The sequence below is a fragment of the Adiantum capillus-veneris genome, chromosome 7 (genome assembly GCF_014529385.1).
Source record: "Adiantum capillus-veneris isolate H3 chromosome 7, ASM1452938v2, whole genome shotgun sequence".
Taxonomy (NCBI): domain Eukaryota; kingdom Viridiplantae; phylum Streptophyta; class Polypodiopsida; order Polypodiales; family Pteridaceae; genus Adiantum; species Adiantum capillus-veneris.
In genome coordinates, this window is record NC_140937.1 from 148,740,296 (window position 1) to 148,761,957 (window position 21,662).

The 21,662-nt window shown below is 42.2% G+C and overlaps 1 protein-coding gene across 1 annotated transcript; it reads left to right on the forward strand.

Annotated features, from left to right (window-relative positions):
* The first annotated feature begins 13,856 nt into the window (after window positions 1-13,856).
* LOC147454789 (arogenate dehydratase 2-like) lies at window positions 13,857-20,857 on the forward strand. Its single transcript, XM_086516630.1, has 11 exons — window positions 13,857-15,141; window positions 18,420-18,487; window positions 18,612-18,704; window positions 18,790-18,990; window positions 19,147-19,227; window positions 19,447-19,542; window positions 19,669-19,746; window positions 19,833-19,922; window positions 20,067-20,134; window positions 20,273-20,354; window positions 20,457-20,857. Exons 1-11 carry the CDS (start codon window positions 14,715-14,717, stop codon window positions 20,559-20,561), a joined length of 1,389 nt encoding a protein of 462 aa, XP_086372756.1. The 5' UTR covers window positions 13,857-14,714; the 3' UTR covers window positions 20,562-20,857.
* The last annotated feature ends 805 nt before the right edge of the window (window positions 20,858-21,662 follow it).

Here is a 21,662-nt window from a genome sequence, read left to right on the forward strand (position 1 = left end):
AAATTTTCATGGCCAAAAATCAGGGGCAACTTTAGGGGCCTCGGGGCGGAAGCCCCTGATACTTTTTTTCCCTCGCCGGAATATTCCTTTTCGTCGGAATATTATGGCCGGACGGCGGCCGAAAAGTGGTCGGAAAACAACCGTCCGTTGGCCGGTGGCCGGTGGTCGGAAGTCAATGGCCGGTGGCCGGTGGCCGAATTCAAAAGCGGACTTGTCTTCTCAAGGGTGGCCACACATGGGCGGATTGGAGGGACCGATTTGGACTTATCTACACAAGGGCGGCTACACATGGTTGCCTCTCATGAGAGAGGGCAGCCCTTTTGGCCTATTCTACACACATTTCATAGTGTGAAGTTGATGCAACAAGATGGGTGTGAGGTGGTGAGAGTGAAGCAAGGCGGGAGCTCCATTAACGGTATAATCCCTTTGTAAACTACTTCTTGTTTTGAAGTACTAAAGCCATTGAGTGGCTGCTTCCCCGTGGACATAGCCCACATTGGGTGAACCACGTATATCGTGTATACTCTCTCTCTCTCTCTCTCTCTCTCTCTCTCTCTCTCTCTCTCTCTCTCTCTCTCTACTCTATAATCTCGTGTATGTAAATCTGTCTCTCTCCATTAAATAATCTACTCAATTATCTATTTAGCTACGTCTTATTTCCTAAAAGTGCGGTGCAAGGCTGTAGAGCTACTTAAAGTTCATTTCATGAATGAATAAATACAACTCTATTTTGCATTACATCTTTCTTGTTTATGGTGAGCTTGTGATGGCTTAGCAAATACTTAAGACCATGTTTCTGAGTCCAAGTTAATTGATCTTGGAACCTAATTTGCTTGAGTGATAATCTATCTAACACACACTCACTTGTGTGCACGATGTTTATCTTTCATCCACCCTAGCTAGCAGGATCCCATTCTCAACAAGTGGTATCAAAGCACGGGTATGATAGCTAGGTTTGCTATTATGTATTTGCGTGTTTGTACAATTAGCATTCTTGAATCATCATTAATTAGATCCATTAGGTTTTCTCTCCTATTGTATACCACATGTCTAATTAGTTTTCCATTGGCTAGCATGAGCATGTTCTTAAGTTAAAGATTCTTGGGCCACTATTCAGGGGCTAGTTGGAAGATTAATTAGCATCAATTCATTAATTAGCCATTAGGAACTTGTATTTTGCATTCAATAGTTGCTCCTTATTTTAGCAAAATTAGCATTCTCAATTGATGTGTGTGCATAGCGTGTCTCCAGAACTTTCTATCCAATATCTCCTTGCTCAAATCCGGCTCCATTAAAGAGCTCAATCATTTAATCAAATTTTGCTCAAGTGCATTCTTAGTCTATGTAATCCTTGCAACAATCTGAGTTTTTTTTTTTTTTTTTGTAGGTGTGTGTGTGTGTGGTTCTTGACATTTAATGCCCATTGTCTTTTTCTCTTAAGCCATAATTTTTTTTTGTGAAGCCCCCCCCCGTGGTGAGAACTGTTAAGTATGGAGCCTGATTTACCCCTTGTATTTTTTTGTATTAAAAACGCACATTTGTAAGGCCCCCTCATGAGGAGAAGCCATCGTGAGTGAAGAAAAATCACTCACCAATGACCAAAATGTTCACGTCCAGTGTCGAGCCGGTGGCCAGTGGTTGAAAGTCAATGGCCGGTGGCCGGTGGCTGATTTCAAAGGCGGACTTGTCTTCTCAAGGGCGGCCACACATGGGCGGATTGGAGAGACTGATTGGACTTGTCTACACAATGGCGGCTACACACGGTTGCCTCTCATGAGAGAGGGCAGCCCTTTTGCCTATAAAAGGAGGCCATTTCCACACACATTTCATAGTGTGAAGTTGATGCAACAAGGTGGGTGTGAAGTGGTGAAAGTGAAGCAAGGCGGGAGCTCTATTAAGGGTACTAGTACGTTTGGCCTCTTTCGGCGGCCTCTATCTCTCCCCCTCTCTCCCTCTTTATCGCGTGCAATTGGGCTTGTTTTTGTTTTGGACTTTAGCCTTCAGGTCGCAGATTGTGATACATGTAAAGGGGAGCCCTTGTAACATTTAATGGCTTAAAAACTTATGTGTAGCAGAAATTAGCATGAACATAGTGGGAATTTTATTAGAATAGATTCCTAATGAGAATTACAAGAGTGCTTGGGTGGAGAGAGCAACAAAAAGCATAACACCTAGTTAGATAGCATCAACAATACTTTCAAAAGAGAGAGAAATTAAGCTATTGACAACAGTTGAGGACCGGATTTGCATGGAGCCGGTCCCCCCTCCAAAAGGCTTTGTATTATGGTTTCTCCCATCAAGAGAGACATTGTACAATACAATTCTTTGTGTTCCTTCAAGACTAGCTAGTGTAATGAAGATGAAAGCTTCATGCACTAAGCAATACACTTAGCAAACACAACTTTAATTATCCCCGTTCTCAGACCCAAGACGGCACACACCTTCGAAGATGGTGAGAGCTAGCAGGGGATGAGAGTAGATTGAGAGGAAGAAGGAGTATCTTACGAGAAAGATGTACATCTCCTCACATAATCACTCATATTAGCATAGCTTTAGCTTAGTAATTATCTTGGTAGAGGAGATGAGCATGCATTGAAGCTTGGCTCTTGGTTGGATTTGCATCCACAAGCCAAGAGTGTGTCGTTGTAGGCTTCTATCTCACAAGCTTGGAGTAGGTGATGAGCTCTCCATTAAAGCTTTGGAAGAGATAGTCTTCTCTTTATTCACACATGAGATTGTGTGAGTGTGTGTGTGATAATCCTTGCAAAAATCAGCCCCCTCTCTCTCTCTCTCTTGGGCGAGCCCTCTTTCTATTTGCTCTTGCTCCAGCCTCATTGGCCCTCCCCAAGTCAAGCCAATGACCATTAAGCAGCATAAGTGATAGCCTTTTGACATGTGTCCCCCTTTCCCCTTTTGTGAGAGCTTTAGGTAATTTAATAATTAAACTAAACTCTCATTGGACCTCTTTGCCTCCTGGCCAATAGGAATCAGGCAAGGCATTGGGCTACTGAATGCTCATTGGACCCCTTGGGAGACTGCCCAATAGTCTTCTAGGAGACTTAATTCTCATTGGTTCTTTTATTAAGTGTTTTTAAATTAATTAAACTAGATTTACTCTAGCCTAATTCTCACCGGTCCACCTCCAAGGCCATCCAATAGAAATTGGGCACACCTTGTGGGCATCTGGGCTAGGGAGCTGACATGTGTCCCTAATTCCCTTTGTGTAAAGGGAGCCTGTGTGTGTGTGTGTGTGTGTGACTTTCTCTCTCATCCCCTACTCCCAAGGCTCGCCCCCTTCTATGTAGGGATTTGAAAAGACTTTTTGGTCACACACAAAGCATCCAATTTCCCCTAGGGTTGACCTTTGGACACAACCTTTGAATTTTGGAACCTTAGCATTTTGGAAGTCTTAATGGGATGAACCTTAGGGTCTTTTTAGCCCATTGTTGCAGATGCCCCCCCCTTTGGATCCCTATTTTTCCTTCTTTGGATCCCTATTGTGGCTGGTCTGCTAGCTTAACCAATATTCTAGCTTTTTCTCCCCTGGCACTTCCCCACATTAAATGATCAGTTTAATATGAGAAAATCATTTAGGAGAATTAGATATTGATTATTATGACATTACCTCTCTCTTGAAATCATAGTCGTCCTCTACTATGGTGTAGAGAAGATAAAGCATATTCATGAGTCCTTTTCTTAGTGGGTAGAGGATCCCTATGTTACCCTACGACATCATTCCACAATGGATGACTAGTCCATTTGGCACTTGAGAGACTGAGGCTGCCACAAGCATGTCTGCACATTAGTCCTCTCAATCTTCCATAGTAGAGTGACAAGCTCTACTTGGTGTCTGGGAGACGTCGTCTCCGCAAACTTGATCTAAGCATGCATACTACTTCATTTTTGTGCACAATAAAGAAAAAGAGAGTCTTATAAGACAAAAAAACTTTGTTCATTTTTTTAACATGTTATACATTTGCTTACTCTTGGGAAGCATTGTAAGCATTGACAAGGTTTAGGTTATCCTTTAATTGTATGCCTTGCATCCATCTAGCATCTTCAAAAGGATAATTTTTAAACTTAATAAGATATCGTCGGATAGTCTTACCGCCTCTTAATACCTTGTCTTCATGTCGGAGAATGGACTCGGGCTGCAGCACCTCCTCTTGGTCCTCGATCTCCGGTGGGTCTTCAATAGTTAGTTCTTGAGGTGGCTCTCCTTTGTAAGGCTTTAATAGGCTCACATGGAAAGCATTGTGTATGAGCCAGTGATTGGGCAACCTAAGTTTATAGGCCATTTCATTGATTGGCCTAAGAATCTGGAAGGTACCATAGTACCTTTTTGCTAACTTAGCATAGTACTTTTGGTAGCCCATAGGATTCTTGCCCGTCGTGTGCCTTAATCGAGCCTTGGGAAACTTTAACAAGACCCAATCGTTTTCTTTAAAGGCTTGGGCTCTTCTGTGCCTGTCAGCAGCAGCCTTTTGCCTTTGCTGTGAGATAGAGATAGCATCCTTAATCTTTTGAAAAGATTCTTGTAGGTCTCGGCTATACTCATCTGCAGCGAAGATCTTCCCATGTACCTTAAGTAGCAAGGGACTTTTTGATCTTCCCTCAATTACCTCGAACGGTGCTTTTCCCGTGGAAGTATGTACAGTGTTATTGTAAGCATACTCCACTAAGGGTAAGTACTTCTCCCATTGAGATCTTTGATCTACTTCCGCTACATAGGCTTTTAGTAGATCGAGAATTGTTAGGTTAGCTATTTCACTTTGGCCATCCGTTTGTGGATGATAGGCCGAAGAGAAGTTTAGCCTTGTCCCTAAATTCTCAAAGAGACCCTTCCAGAAATTACTGGTCATTCTAGGATCTCTATCCGACACTATGGACATTGGCAAGCCATGGTACTTGAAAATTTGTGAAATGAAGAGGGTTGCCATTTGATGGGCTTTGATGGTCTTTTTGACAGGTATAAAAGGAGCTTGTTTACTGAACCTGTCTACTATCGTCCATATTCCCATGGATAGACTTAGGCAATCCAAAGATAAAATCCATGGATATGCTCTCCCATGGTGACTTAGGGATTGGAAAGGGTTGAAGCAATCCAAGTTGCTTCCCTCTATCAAACATTGTCTTTGGGCATACCACACATTTAGAAACATACTCTTGTATGTTCACTTTCATGGTAGGCCAATAGAAATATGTTTCAATTCCGTTTAAAGTAGACTGAATCCCTCTATGCCCTGCATAAGGTGGAGCATGAGATTCATACATTACTTTCTCACGTAGTGAGATAGTAACGCATAGTCTATTGCCATAGAGAAGATAACCATCTTGTAAAGTAAATGGTTCTTCTTTCTTCTCTAATGCAAGGGCTGAAATCACATCTCTAAAATTGGGATCAATAGCGTACTCATCTATCATTGAAGATAGATCATTGTGAGTTGCTATGGAAACCGCATTCACTCTCGGCCGTCTTGAGAGTGCATCAGATACTTGATTATGCTTGCCAACAATGTGAGCAATATGAAAATGAAATTGCGAAAGAAAATTTGCCCACCTCATTTGTTTGTCGGAGAGCTTGGTCTGCGTCATGGAGTACTTAAGACTTTGGTGATCCGTTCGCAGAATGAAAGGAGTCCCCAACAAATAGTGCTTCCATGAGTCTAAGGCATATAGAACTGCAAGAAGTTCCTTTTCATATATGCCTAGAGCTTGCTCAACAGGGTCGAGCCTTCGACTCTCATAGCCTATGGCATGCCCTTCTTGGAGCAAAACAGCTCCAAGGCAATCACCACAAGAATCACATTGGACCTCAAATGGTTTTGAGAGATCTGGTAGTGTAAGCACAGGTTGAGAGATAAGCTTTTCGAAAGCATTGTTCTCCTTAGCAGACCATGTATACCTAACGCTTTTCTTTGTTAGGTCATGTAATGGTCCCGCAATTTGTGAGAACTTTTCTATGAAGCGTCTATAGTATGCACACATACCTATAAAGCTTCTTAGTTCATAAAGATTCCTTGGTTTAGGCCATCCTTTTATTACCTCTAACTTTGATGGATCCATTTGGATGCCATCTTGAGAGATAATGTGACCTAAATACTGAATCTCTTGCAAGAAAAATTCACTTTTCTTTCGATTAACGTAAAGTTTATTCTCTCTTAAAACTTGAAATATTACCTGGAGGTGTTGCTTGTATCATCTAATGAATTAGAGTAGATGATAAAATTATCAAAGAACACTCCAATGAAGGTTCGATGAGGCCTGAACAGCTTCTCCATCAAGTGGTTGAATGTGGCTGGTGCATTGGTCAAGCCAAAAGGCATCACAATATATTCGTAAAGACCAAATGTGGTGCGAAATGCGGTCTTTACAATGTCTTGATCAACTATCCTTATTTGATGATAGCCACTTTTTAGGTCAATCCTACTGAAGTAGGTCGATCCTTGTAGCTTATCAAATAGGTCTTCTACCCATGGAACGGGAAACCTATTCTTGATAGTGATCCTATTTAGTGCTCTATAGTCAGCACACATACGATATGTGCCGTCTTTCTTTTGCACTAATAGCACAAGTGAGCAAAATGGAGATGAGCTTGGCCTAACCATACCCTTCTCAACTAACTCATGCACTTGCCGCATAATCTCCTCTTGTTGAGCTTGAGAAACTCTATAAGGAGGTTTGTTAGGCGGTGAACTTCCTGGAAGAAGTTCAATTGCATGGTCATCATTACCTTGTTTAGGAGGTAGCTCACAAGGGATGTCGTCAATAAAAACATCTTGAAACCCCTTGAGAAAATTGGATAACTCTAATTCCTTTTGGTTACTTTTATTTTCCTTTGCTAAAGCATTAGGTTCTTTTTGTGAATCTTTAACAAAAATCATGTACACGGAAATAGAGCTCTTTATTGACTTGTTGAAAGCTGGTGTATGTACAATGGGGATGGTGTTACCCATTTCCTTAGCATCTATATACATGTCTTTTTCCCTGAACTTAAAGGAGATTCTCCTTTCAGGAAATTTAATATTGGCAACTAGGCGGTCAAACCATGGTGCCCCTAGGATTATATCCTCATGCTTGAGAGGAGAGATAAAGAAGTCCTCTTTGTCCACATAGCCTTGGACATGAAGCCTCAATTTCCCAATTAAGGGAGTGACTGAAGCTTCTTGCCCCTTGAAGGCACTGTCTACGGGTAGGACATCTCCCATCTCATAGGATTGTATGCCTAGTTTGGTGGCCAACTCTATAGATATAAAATTGTGAGTAGAACCAGGGTCAAAGAGAATAAAAGCATCATGTTCTCTTACCTTTCCCCAAGCATGGCATAGAGGAGATCCTTTGTGATGAGTTTGGTGAGTCTCCTCCTCTTGGATTTCAACCAAGGAAGCTCTAGGAGGATCTTGGCGGTTGTTCTTTTGGGGACAAGCGCGGTACGCATGCCCTTGTTTTCCGCACTTGAAACACCGGTTATCCTTACGATAACGCTCAAGCTCTTCAAGAGAGAGTTTATTCTTACCTTTGTAAACTCCCTTCTCTTTAGCTTTGTTGGAGTTTCCCTTAGGAGACTTTTGGACATTGTCCTTCCCCTTAGGCTCATTGGAACCCTTGTTTTCCGGGGGCTTATTATTTCTTTTAGCGCTTGTTTGGAAATTGATTCGAGAGGCCACCATAGTATGGTGTATTACCGCCGATATGGTACGTGGCCTTTGGGAGTTGACAAACTCCGCCATTTCTTCGGTTAAGCCCGCACAAAATTGTTGCTTTTTCTCTCCAAAATCCAACTTTTTGAAGACAGTGGCTTTGAGTTGTAGGTCCCAAAACTTGTCTACATATTTATGGATGGATTCATTGGGAGAGAGCTTTAAGCTTCGCCATTCAGTAAGTACTTTGTCTTTCAATTGGCATCGGTGGCCAAAAACTGCTTCATAATGGAAGCTCTTAAAGCTTTCCATGTTCGTGGAGCTTCACCATTGGCTCGTAGGCTAGACCACCATTGTCTGGCGGACTTTTGAAAGTGCATAGCTACATGGCATAGCTTAGAGGACTCCGTGAAGCCCTCATCTCCAAACGCCGCATCGAATTGTTGGATAAAGGCCAAGACTTTTTCCGTAGCACCAAAGGTGCCATCATAGGTAAGGAAAGAGATGCTCTTCCCTCCCTCTTTGAATTTCTTCAGCTTGGACGACCTCTTCCATGCGGCATAGTATTTCCTATGGCCTCTTCTTTTTGATGGTTCAAAGGTTGCACCATCACTTTCTTTAAAACGTGAAGAATTTGAAGAAGGTGGAGAAGAGGGTGACCTCTTTCTCGCCTTTTTCTTGTCTTGATCTTTGTCATTTTCATCATAGCTTTCATAAGAGGAAGAGGATGAAGAAGATGGAGAAGAGGGTGTCCTCTTTCTCGCATTTTTCTTCTCTTGCTTTTTATCATCCCTCTTTGAATTATGGCGTGGATAAGAGTATGATGGTCTCCTCCGCTTTGGTGGTGATGGAGAGCGTTTAGCCCGCCGTCTTTGTGGAGCCATCTCCGCCGAGGTGGCGGGAGACTCGCTTCTTTCTCGTTCCTTCGGTGGAGGCTCTTGAGTTCTCCTTTGGGAAGGAGATGCATCATCAAGAAGTAAATTATTGAGCCCTTCGTACGGATTCTCTTCTTCTTCCCGAATCGGAGAGAGACCTCTTTTGGGAGTCTCACAAGGAGGCTTCCTAGGTGTTCTCTCGTCATGGTGATGAGCTTGGAGAATCCCGTGAGCACGGAGTTGCCGTTGCACTTCACTTTGGAGAGATGGATTGCCCATGGCTTGTTGAAGCCTAGAAACAAGATAGTTAACAAGCATTGAAGCATCATTAGTAGCTTGCTCATGAGCAAAATCAAAGTTATCAACATTAATTTCACTCTCTTTACTATTGTCAGCCATTCTAACAACTTTTAGCTGTAAACTTTTTAGGTGTACTTTGGCACTTCAAGCCCTAGTTGCTACTCCTCTTTACCCCTTTAGAAAAAGCACTCAAGCTACTGTACCCGCGGCTCGAATACCATTAATTGCAAGGAATAGAAGAGAGGGTCTTTCGACACCAAAATAGCACCGGCTCCTGTCAAGCTTCTAATAGCTCAATAGTGGTTAAGCCATAGGCAAGCCCCGTAGGACTCCACTATGAAGACCATAGCTCTCGATGGTGATGCCCCGTTAACTACACAAAGGCAGCCACACTGCAAGGCTGAAAAATCCCTATTCTACTTACTCACAAGCAATTAATAATACCAACCATTTGTAGCTAACTTGAGGATCTCCCCTCTTGAGCAAGAAAAGAGAAACCTTCAGCTCTGATACCAATGTAACATTTAATGGCTTAAAAACTTATGTGTAGAGGAAATTAGCATGAACATAGTGGCATTTCATTAGAATAGATTCTTAATGAGAATTACAAGAGTGCTTGGGTGGAGAGAGCAACAAAAAGCATAACACCTAGTTAGATAGCATCAACAATACTTTCAAAAGAGAGAGAAATTAACCTATTGACAACAATGGAGGACCGGATTTGCATGGAGCCGGTCCCCCCTCCAAAAGGCTTTGTATTATGGTTTCTCCCATCAAGAGAGACATTGTACAATACAATTCTTTGTGTTCCTTCAAGACTAGCTAGTGCAATGAAGATGAAAGCTTCATGCACTAAGAAATATACTTAGCAAACACAACTTTAATTATCCCCGTTCTCAGACCCAAGACCTCACACACCTTCGAAGATGGTGAGAGCTAGCAGGGTATGAGAGTAAATTGAGAGGAAGAAGGAGTATCTTACGAGAAAGATGTACATCTCCTCACATAATCACTCATATTAGCATAGCTTTAGCTTAGTAATTAGCTTGGTAGAGGAGATGAGCATGCATTGAAGCTTGGCTCTTGGATGGATTTTCATCCACAAGCCAAGAGTGTGTCGTTGTAGGCTTCTATCTCAGAAGCTTGGAGTAGGTGATGAGCTCTCCATTAAAGCTTGGGAAGAGATAGTCTTCTCTTTCTTCACACATGAGATTGTGTGAGTGTGTGTGTGATAATCCTTGCAAAAATCAGCCCCCTCTCTCTCTTGGGCGAGCCCTCTTTCTATTTGCTCTTGCTCCAGTCTCATTGGCCCTCCCCAAGTCAAGCCAATTACCATTAAGCAGCATAAGTGATAGCCTTTTGACATGTGTCCCCCTTTCCCCTTTTGTGAGAGCTTTAGGTAATTTAATAATTAAACTAAACTCTCATTGGACCCCTTTGCCTCCTGGCCAATAGGAATCAGGCAAGCCATTGGGCTCCTAAATTCTCATTGGACCCCTTGGGAGACTGCCCAATAGTCTTCTAGGAGACTTAATTCTCATTGGTTCTTTTATTAAGTGTTTTGAAATTAATTAAACTAGATTTACTCTAGCCTAATTCTCATTGGTCCACCTCCAAGGCCATCCAATAGGAATTGGGCACACCTTGTGGGCATCTGGGCTAGGGAGCTGACATGTGTCTCTAATTCCCTTTGTGTAAAGGGAGCCTCTGTGTGTGTGTGTGTGTGTGTGTGTGTGTGTGTGTGTGTGACTTTCTGCCTCATCCCCTACTCCCAAGGCTCGCCCCCTCCTATGTAGGGATTTGAAAAGACTCTTTGGTCACACACAAAGCATCCAATTTCCCCTAGGGTTGACCTTTAGACACAACCTTTGAATTTTGGAACCTTAGCATTTTGGAAGTCTTAATGGGCTGAACCTTAGGGTCTTTTTAGCCCATTGTTGCACATGGCTCTTTTGCAGATGCCCCCCCCTTTGGATCCCTATTTTCCCTCCTTTGGATCCCTACTGTGGCTGGTCTGCTAGCTTAACCAATATTCTAGCTTTTTCTCCCCTGGCACTTCCCCACATTAAATGATCAGTTTAATATGAGAAAATCATTTATGAGAATTAGATATTGATTATTATGACAGCCCTTCCGCCATATTATGTTAGTAGATAATCCCTTTGTAACCTACTTCTTGTTTGAAATACTAAAGCCATTGAGTGGCTACTTTCCCGTGGATGTAGTCCACATTGGGTGAACCACGTATATCGTGCTCTCTCTCTCTCTCTCTCTCTCTCTCTCTCTCTCTCTCTCTCTCTCTCTCTCTCTCTCTCTCTCTCTCTCTAATCTCGTGTATGAAAATTTGTCTCTCTCCATTAAGTAAGCTACTTAAATATCTATTTAGCTACGCCCTATTTCCTAACAGGAACCCTGGCTTTGAAGGAGGAAGTCAACCCTTTTTGAAGGGGTCACACACAAGGCGACCAAGGCTTCATTGGGCACCCACTGGGCGAAATTCAAAAAGGTGTCAAAACGGATTTAATCCCAGCTTCGGGTCCGATCTACCGTCCGAAACTACCGCTCGTTTTTAAAATCATCATTTGACGGCTTAGGCATTATGACTTGCTGACTGAAACTACCACGCCATTTTCCTTGCTGCGATCGACCAATGGCAGACCTCACCCAAGTGCCAAACTCCATTTAAGAAAGTTTTGACTTCACGAGCGTCCGCTCCCACGCAGTTTCCAAGAGTCTTTAACATGCCTCCATCTCGTCACTCCCCACAAGGGGGTGCTCCCATCCTATAGCATTTAAAAAAGAAGCTCATAAGGGACTACAAGCCCTTACAAGGGCTTATCGGTGGCGTGTCACACTTGCAGAAGAACGAAAGAATCCTAACTTTTCAAACACCTAATCCCACAGAGCTTCAACAAAGCCAAACACTCAAAAGGGCTTCAAAGCACTCAAAGCGAATCATTGAACCCTCAAAAGGGAGCAATATTCAAGCCTTCCAAAAAGCATTCAAAGGCGGACCTCAAGGTTTCATCGATCTTCAAAAGGGCTTCTCCAAGCACAACTTTCAAAAACATCAAAGAGCACTACCTATTGTGAAGCTCCCCTAAAATTTGCAGCCAAGCACAAAAATTTGCAAATAAATTTTCTATCATCTCTAAAGAGGAATTTGTGCTCGTGTAAAGAGGTAGGCACTCGCTAGGAGAATCTCCTAAACTAAGACCCCTCTATTAGCACAATGAGGAAAAAGGGTAATAAAAAGTACAATGGAGAGTGGTTTCACACCTGGAAAATAAAGTTACGGGGTTACCTAATGAAAAAATGTTTATGGTCTGTCATCAGCACTGCCTTAGAGCAACAAGCTGAACCTGATGGAGTGCACACTAGGGCATCTACACTCATAGCAAGCACACAAACTTTGGCCAAGGACGAACAAGCAATAGGAATCATCATCACCTCCTTGCATGACAACTATGTGCATTTCATAGACGAATGTAAGCATGCACATGAAGCCTAACATGTCCTAAAAAGAAATTTTGGGGCCAGGGCCAAAAGAAGTAAAGTTAGTTTCAAAAGACAACTTTACAAGATCATTATGACTGAAGGGAGAACATTGCTAGCCTAGTAAATAGGCTTAAGATCATTGCCACACAACTCACTTACATCTAGGTCGAGGTACTAGAAGATGACAAAGTGGCCATACTATTAAGTGCACTTCCACCTTCTTATGACCACTTAGTCACAATTCTTGAAGAAAAATAACCGGCTCCACCTTTCCAAGATTTCATCAACTCAATCCAAGCAGAAGAAATAAAGCAAAAAGATTCATTAACATCATCAAGAGGGGCTTTTGTCACAACATCTTCAAGGAGAAGATATTCGCGAGCGACATCATCAACTGGAAGAAAGTGTTACGACTGTGGAAGAATGGGACATGTAGGGATTTTGTTAGTCTGTGTGGATTTGACCATCCTGTGTGGATACCAACTTATCATCCTGTGTGGATATTTCATCTTCAGTATTTTATCTTAGTCCGAACCTCAAGGGGAGGATTGTAAAGTGTGAGCTTTGTCTTAAAGTGTCAGTCAAGGAGAGAAGAGTAGAATTATCCCACATGTTGTCGTGCAAGTCTGTAGAGCTACTTAAAGCTTATTTCACGAATGAATATATACAACTCTATTTTGCATTATATCTCCCTTGTTTATGGTGAGCTTGTGATGGCAATACTCAAGACCGTGTTTATGAGTCCAGTTAATTGATCTTGGAACCTAATTCGTTTGAGTGATAATCTAACCAACACACACTCACTTGCGTGCACGATGTTTATCTTTCATCCACCCTAGCTAGCACAATCCCATTCTCAACAAGACGAAAGACCCAAGGCTACCACAAGAAGACAAAGCGCTGCCACAACCTCAATCCTCCTCCTTCCATCCAACATCCCAATCACAACAGACAACAAACCAAATCTAAGCCGCCATTGTTGTCCTTCTTAAGACCTGGAGTGGCGGCCTCCACTAGCTCCAAAAGAAAGGGGGGATGGCATAGGAAAATCGCAGGCACGAAGAAGGGATGCCTCGTAGCTAATAGCAAAGCCCACTGCCCTTCTCAAGCTTTGCATCTCCAAACTTTTTTCAAAGTGCAAGTGGGGTGATGGAGATTCCTTGCTTTGGATTTGTAGAAACCTTATCGACGACGACTCGGTGGAGTACCCTGAAATTATGAGGAACTAAGCTTTTTTTTATGCAAAACCTTTCCTGTTCTCATTTTTCCAGCGTATTCCTCCAGCAATAGAAAAGCTTCCAACAATTATGATTATCTCTATCATACGATCTCCTCCCCTACTTGCCCCTTGGTGCGACCTCTGTGCATCCTGGACCCATTGGCACCTTGTGTGACTCGGTTCTTAGAAGGCAAAAAAGGAAGAGCAAATTTGTGGGTGTTTGGTGGCTCACACCCTTTGCTTACGTACTTTGGCTGGTCATTTTCGCGCAAGCTCGGCTCTTCCTTCTTCTGTGGACACACCTCCTTCAACCCTCATGACACACCTCCTTCAACCTCTCTCTCTCTCTCTCTCTAGCCCACGTTCTCTGTCCCTCAACATCCATGGGGGGTCTCCCATGCGCTGCGCAAGGCACACTCTCTCCAAAACCTTAAATTTCCGCCAAGCTCTCTCTTTCTATGTCTCTCTCGTCCTCCTCGTTGTCACTTCCCTCCGAGGTTCTATGTTCATTCTGCTCGCAGTTGGTACCTTCAAGAAAAACTTTCTGCTGCCCACATTCCCTCTCCAGAAGGCTCCATAGCCCACATCGCTTGTTTTCGTTTTCTATTGATTCGGCGGTAACCCAACTTGTGCTATTGCGGGATTTTCTGTTTGCTGTCGCTCTGTAGTTTCCAGGGAGGGGAGGAGGGTCTGCCTTGATCACGAGCCAACAACCACCACTCACAAATCTCTCTCTCTCTCTCTCTCTCTCTCTCACACACACACACACACACACACACACACACACACACACGGTCCTCTTTCTTCCCCCCCCCCCCCCCCCCCCCCCCCCCCCCCCCCCCCCCCTCTTTCTCCCCTACTTAACTTAATCGCATTCCTCTTCCGCTTACTCCCCGCTCCGACCCGTAAGCAATTTTTGGCTTTGCTGCTTCAGTTTCTTGCTTTTTTTCTGCACATGAGATAGCTGTCTGTGACTTGAAGGCTTTCCCCTCCTCTCGCACGTTTCTTACACTGCAGAAAGAGCTCGCGGCAGGTGTAGTGCTACGTTTGCAGTAGCAACTATCAAGCATTAACAACCTTCCTCAGATATTAGCAGGGCAAGGTAAAAGTTCAGCCTCATCTCCATTCTTCTTACCTGAGTCCTGAACAAGAAGCAAATCCAAACAGCAGAAGAAAGCAGCGATGGCATTGATCCAGAATGTTGACGCCACAGCGCTGTCAAAGGTCTTTAATCTGAGGGACATAATCACAAATCAGGACTTGCGCAAACTGACTAGAACAAGGAGAGCTTGGGGAAGGCTAGAAGACTGTACAGTTAGAAATAGATTGTCTAGAAATGTGTATAGATTAGTAGGACAAGCTAGGGCAGGTTTGCATGCTGAGACTAATGGCACTTTAGTCGATCAAGTCCCATCTTCGCCCACAAGAAGTGCGTTCGATTACATTAGTCATGGCACTCAGTGGCAAAGCGTATGCTCGGTCATCACAAGCCAGTGGGCTACTCAAGTGGAGAAGCCTCCTACCGAACTGGAGCTCAATGTTGTAGATGAGACTCCTAATTCAATCCTGGGCTACAAATCTACTTCCACAAATCTGCTCACTTTTCCAAGTATGTCATCTCTCTCTGCTCCTATATCGTTGATCACTCCCCACGGTGTGCCACCTTAAAATGTGTAAGTGTAGCACTCGATGATGCGAGTTCATCGAGAGGAATTTTATTTATTGCAACGAGTTACAGAATTACATTTATAGGAGGGTTCAAAAAAGAATTTGGAAAATTAGTTACAGAATAATGAAGCAAAATGAGTCATTGAATTCATGCTGGTGTGTGTGTAGAGGGATTGTATACCTCTTGAACGCACGTGCTAGAGGTGAGTTTTGAAAGGTTGAAGCCCCGGGACCACTTCCTCACCTCCATGTATGTGCTTATGGCTATACCAAAATGCAGAAACACAATGTCTTTTTTCTGTTATCCTAACAAGTTGCCTCACACGGGGCGTGGCATTATTATTGAAGATTGATATCTAAATAGGAAAATTTATAGCCTTGGGATGCTCATGATCCCAGTGCATCCAATCAGTTAATCTCAAGATCCAGGGGCTGGTGGAGAAAATAGTTTTTTGGCCATTGCAACTTGCTAGAGATTGAAGAATAAAAGGCCATTGTATTCTTGTTCTCTAATGCTAGCGGATTTTCTGAATCTGCGTCGGTATTATTGAGAGTAAACCAGTGGTAAATTTAGGTAATCTTTTATGCTTTTTGGAATTGATGTGTGAAACGTTATGCAACCAGACATTTTGTTGTCAAGACTGATTAAGGTTGCAGTAGCTAGCTATTAGCTATCTTTTTCTCTGCACTTCTTATTTCAGAAAGCTAGGATATATTGAACTAATAACCCTTTAAATTTGAATGCTATTGTGTAGCACCAAATTTGCACAAGGTATATCAATCAAGAAATCCAAGCGAGAGGTCATTCTCTTGATGCATGGACGTCGATATTAGGAGAGAGAGTGAAAGATGAGACGCTCGTCTTAAAATCATTAGCTAAAGAATGGATTGATCCTGCGAATAAATTTTTCTTAGATATTTCAATAAAAAAGTTGATGACTTTTGTAAAACATGAAGACCCAGTCACATGAACTCAAGAAAGGTGGAGAAGTGTGTGCAAGAGCATCTGATGGTTTCAAACACAAAAGATTTGAACTGCAGTATCATGTTTATGTCTTGTTTTTTAGCTTTCATATCCTAGTTATGTGGCTGCTGGCTTAGCATGTACATGGTGCTTCTTTGATTTAAAGATTTTGAATTCATTGTTTCATCGGTGAGTTGAGAATTTGATGCTGGTAGTGTTATCGATTCAATATCTGGTCCAGAATTGAATGGAACTATTATCTGACCTCATGTAATTTGGCTCCACATGGGGCAGGCATTGTGATTCAATTATCTATTTACAACTATATTTTTCTTTTACGTAGAGTGGGATTCTGTCTGGGTGCAAGGAAATGAAACGTGAGATTCACCGTGTGTGCAATAGCATGTGCTGTATGATTCCCAGTCTCAACATAACCAGGACTGTCCAAAGTTGCTATGCAGATGGAGTAACTTGTGCACCTGTAGATCTACGGTTGTATGACAAAACCAGACATAGCAAACATACTTTGTATCCACCTCAAGCTTCCTACACTGCAAACAAAAAGCGAGTAGTCAATCAAACACCCCTAGTGTATGTCCCCTGAACATGGAAGGGGGGCATTGGTAGACAAATGCATGTTGACGTTTACTGTTTCAGTGATTCAGGTCCAAGTGTATGAGCTTATGTATTGTCTTTGAAACACCAATCACTTTAGATGCCAAGATAGCTGCATACAAGGGGATTGGATTGCTTTAGCTTCATTCAAAGCTTTAGAGATCAGAATAGGCTGGCTGACACCAGTTTTAAGACTATGGCCTTTCTGAGTGAACATGCTGACGTTATGCGACTTGGGCTGACCAATTTTGCTCCTCAGATCATCTTAAACAGATTTCAAAAGGAGGTATTTAACAAGTGTTCACCTATTTAATGCTCTTCCTGGTTTTGAGCCGGAGGTTGTTGAAGGCTGCTGCTTTGGTATAAATTGGCATCGTGAACAAGATGGCATTTCTACTACTTTGTAAGAACATTTGTTAAAGCACAAGATGGCATATTGACTGCTTTGTAAGAATACTGGCTGAAGCAAATGACTACCTCCATTACGGCTTGTCCTATCTGACTTCAGCTCCCTCCTTGTTGCCTGTGTATTTGTTGTCTTTGCCACAAAGAGTAGAACAGATGACTTCTTCATAGACAATTCTGTGTCTTTCATTGGTACGCTGGGGTGGCTCACAATTTTCATGTACTTCGCTACCCAGCAATTCAGATCGCTTGCTTTTTTTTGTAGTCTTATGAAAGTTAGTAGAGTTTTTGGGGTTTATGCGCGAGTTTTGCAATACCCATTTATGCTCGATTCCACATTGTGGAGTTTTGGGCATTTACATTCTTTTGTAATGCTTTATTCCAGGTCTCATGTTGCACAATCTTGTTTTAGTTCATGGCCGATTTCAGGAATGAAGAAAATGCACCTTTGCCTTATGTCTGAATTCTTGTAAGAGTTTGATTAAGAAACGACACTTTTGTCTCATGTCTGAATTGTTGTAAGTGTTTGAATTTATGGTTTCAAGTCTTTGCACTCACAAGTTGAGTTGCTTTTAAAAAAAAATAAAAAAAATATTCAATTGAGCTTCTCTCACTTGCTGTGCTCTCTTTTTTTGAATTTGTTTTTGAAAGTCGTTTAAGAAAACATTGAATCTATTCATGCGTGTTTTGTGCAAGGGTTTTGGCCCTTCTCATATCTTTCTGATTTTGTGAAGGTATAACTGCCTGAGCTCTGCTACTATTGCTGATATGTAGCAGATACTAATTTGGTAATCTGCTGATAATAAGAAGGCTCCCTGGTTATGAACATGAGGGGTTCAATGCAACTAAAGTTTATGACCCTGAGATTGTGTTTTTGGCCTACATAAGGCATTAGAAAAGCATTGAACTCTTGGAGCAATTGTGAACTTTGGATACTAAGCATGACCTTTTATATATGTAGGACACTCTGAGAGGTGGTCTTATAAGATAAGCATTTACTAAGAACTGTCTTTTATTTATGTAGACCATTGTGAGAGATGGTTGGCATTTATTTTCATATTTCTGTCAAGAGGGCATTGAGTAGTGGGTCACACATACTCTTACTCATACTCTTATGTAGGCCATAGTGACTTTTCTCGTGCAAAGCTGGCTTGGTCTTAGTTATTTTAATTCTGTCAGTATTTGTCTTGAGCTGTTGGGGTAATCTCTTATTTATATGGTTAATGGTCTTGCAGAGCCATTATCTGTGACCGATCTTACGAACCCTCCTGTGCATGGATCAGCTGTTCGTGTGGCTTATCAGGTGCATGTCAGCTCATTTTGGAAATATGAGCAACCAATTCTCAGCAACTTAAGTAAAGCTCTGCTGTTCACAAGCGTTTTCTTTTATCTTATTGAATATTGAATGCTCTTGTATGCAACAACAGGGAGTTCCTGGGGCATACAGTGAAGCTGCAGCTGGCAAAGCATTTCCCAAATGCGAAGCAGTCCCTTGCGAGCAATTTGAAGCAGCCTTTCAGGTTGCATGAAGGAGAGACCTAAAAATGAACATATACTTCATTCAAGAGATGTGTTTCATGTATGATATTTTGTTGACCAATACAGGCAGTGGAACTTTGGCTGGTGGACAGGGCTGTCCTCCCTATTGAGAATTCATTGGGTGGAAGCATACACAGGAATTATGATTTGCTACTCCGTCACCGACTCCACATCGTTGGAGAAGTTCAGCTACCTGTGAACCACTGCCTTCTTGCAATGCCAGGTGTGAAGAAAGAGCAGCTAAAAAGAGTTGTTAGTCATCAGCAGGTATGGCACCGCTGAATGTACGTTTATCATTTGCATTCATGTGTTTGTTCTTCATCCACCAAATAACCATTGGGGTCCACTCAAACCACATTGAATAGCATGTTTGGTTGTTGGTCATGTGCATTCATGTTTTGGACTCATATTGTGCCTCTTTAGGCATTGGCTCAGTGCGAAGGAACCCTGACCAAGCTTGGTGTTATCCGTGAAGCTGTTGATGACACTGCTGGTGCCGCGCAGGTACCTCAATTGCTCATTGTTGGATTCGATTGCATTTTGGCTTTAAAAAAGCCTGATAAGCTCCACTTGAGACGATGTATATTCGTGCATGTATCTGTGATGCTTAGTTTTTGTACTTAGTTATGTTTCTGTGCAATGCTCGACTGAGACCTTCCGAGATTTGCAATGATCAGAATTATGCGAAAGTGGGCTAATTTTTTCTTGACTCAACATTTGCAGTTCATAGCACAGAATGGTCTTCGCCACACCGGCGCTGTTGCAAGTGAGCGAGCTGCAAAGATTTATGGTTTGGAAGTTCTAGCTGAGGGCATTCAGGTCAGATTGGGTTTTCTAAGAAGGGTCTATATGCCATTGAACTTATTCATGCTTTCTACTCTAAAGACAGTCAGTATCTCAATGTTGTCATGTTGATTGGCATTAAGAAATGTGGCATTTGTGCAGGATGATGTGGATAATGTGACTCGTTTTCTCATGCTAGCCCGCGAGCCTATCATTCCACGAACTGATAGACCCTTCAAGGTAAATTAACTTCAATGTCTTAGTTTCTACTCTAGGATAGCTACATCTCCATCATGTCAAATCATTCTTTTTTCTGTATTCCACAGACAAGCATAGTCTTCACTCTGGAAGAGGGACCAGGAGTGCTTTTCAAAGCTCTTGCTGTGTTTTCATTTCGTAGTATCAATCTTACAAAGGTCTATTTGTCCAATACCATACACTGCTTTGCTTTCTTGCTCTCTTTGTGTGTGCATTTTGGTCATACTTTGGTTGATTTCAGCACCACTTACTACCACGTATCCATTTTAGCTGGCTTAACCTGTTGGTATATCTGTTGTCAGATTGAAAGCCGCCCGCAACGGAAAAAACCATTGCGAGTGGTTGATGATAGCAACAATGGTGCTGCAAAGTATGTCATAACTCTTATGTAGCTAAGACAACAGGCTGGACACTTTTCTTTAAGCAGATGAATTGGAACGAGCATATTGTCTCTTTCAAGCATGCAAAGGCTTGCCATTAACATCCTGCTATTGCTGAGTTTATGCAGGTACTTTGATTACCTTTTTTATATCGATTTTGAGGCTTCCATGGCTGATCCAAGGGCACAAAATGCACTTGGGCAGTTGCAGGTGAGAATTTATTTTCTGGTGCCTTATTTGTGGAGATAATACCTTTCTTAAGCTTGTGTTATCATGTACTGGTCTGTGAAATTTACACTATTTACGCTCCAGGAGTTTGCGACATTTTTACGAGTTCTCGGGAGCTACCCTATGGATGTCAAATCACCTCCAAGGGGAACGGCAGCCATGTCTTATACATCTAACACAGACAAATAAATAGTGCAAGTGTGGTATTTGCTATAATTGTGTATATCATGCCAGCTCTTGTACACATTGGGTGCATGTAGTTGAGTTTTCCCATTGAACCAGCTCTGACAGAAGAGATTTTTTAATGATTGTATATGAAACGATGTTATACAAGTATGTACATGCTGTGCATCATTTCTGCACATTATTGTAATTTCACCTCTTCACATTTATTGATAAAGATGTTACACCATTTGGCTCAGTTTTGAGTCTGTTCTAAGAGAATTTTTATACATTCTTGAAGAGCCTTTCAAGGTTTTACAGTATAGTTGATGCTTCAGTCTTTGCTATTTTACATGGATGTCTTTGTCGATGGATGTATAGCATTGGAGATCTTTCCCATAGCTTGGTCAGCCTACATTGTTTTTGCAGTTCTTGTTGGATTTTTTGTTAGATTGTGGGGGGTACAATGCGCGCCACAATGATGGATGTTGATGCCAAAGATTTGTGAGGGACATGAAAGTCAAGTTGGTTCCTTGAAGGTGCAAGGGCACAAGCTGGAGCTTGATTTCCGAGTTATAGGGCATGAATGTTTGCAAACTCGAGGTTGCATATGGCTGGGAAACCCCATGACAAGAGCTCTATTTGTAGAGTTTGAGTGATCCTCACTTACCAACCTAAAGCTATGTGGAGATAAGGGATGTGGTTTGCAAGCAAGAGAAGGTGAGAGGGGTAGCTGTAAAAAAAATAGGGAACTACTTTTACACGGCCTAGAGTGAGTATTTTTGAAATAACTAAAAAAGAAGGCATTTTTAGAAAAAGAGCCCAGCATGCTTAACAAAAATAGCGAGATGAACAACTTTGTAGTTCAGAGTTTTTTCATTTGAAGACCGCAAGAGGGAGATTTTTTCTTTTTTCTGAAAGAGTTGATATGGAGAGAGCAGGGAAACTTTTGTCTTCTTGGTTCTTGAAGCTCTAGGCAATTCTCAACTGAAAGGAAGCTCTCCATGCTCTTTTCAAGGCTCATCATCTTCTCTCTCCCTCCCACACAATTCTCTATAGCTCTGGATGCTCAAGCTTATACATAATTAACTATGCAGGCTACTACTTCTTAATGCTTCCATATCTTCT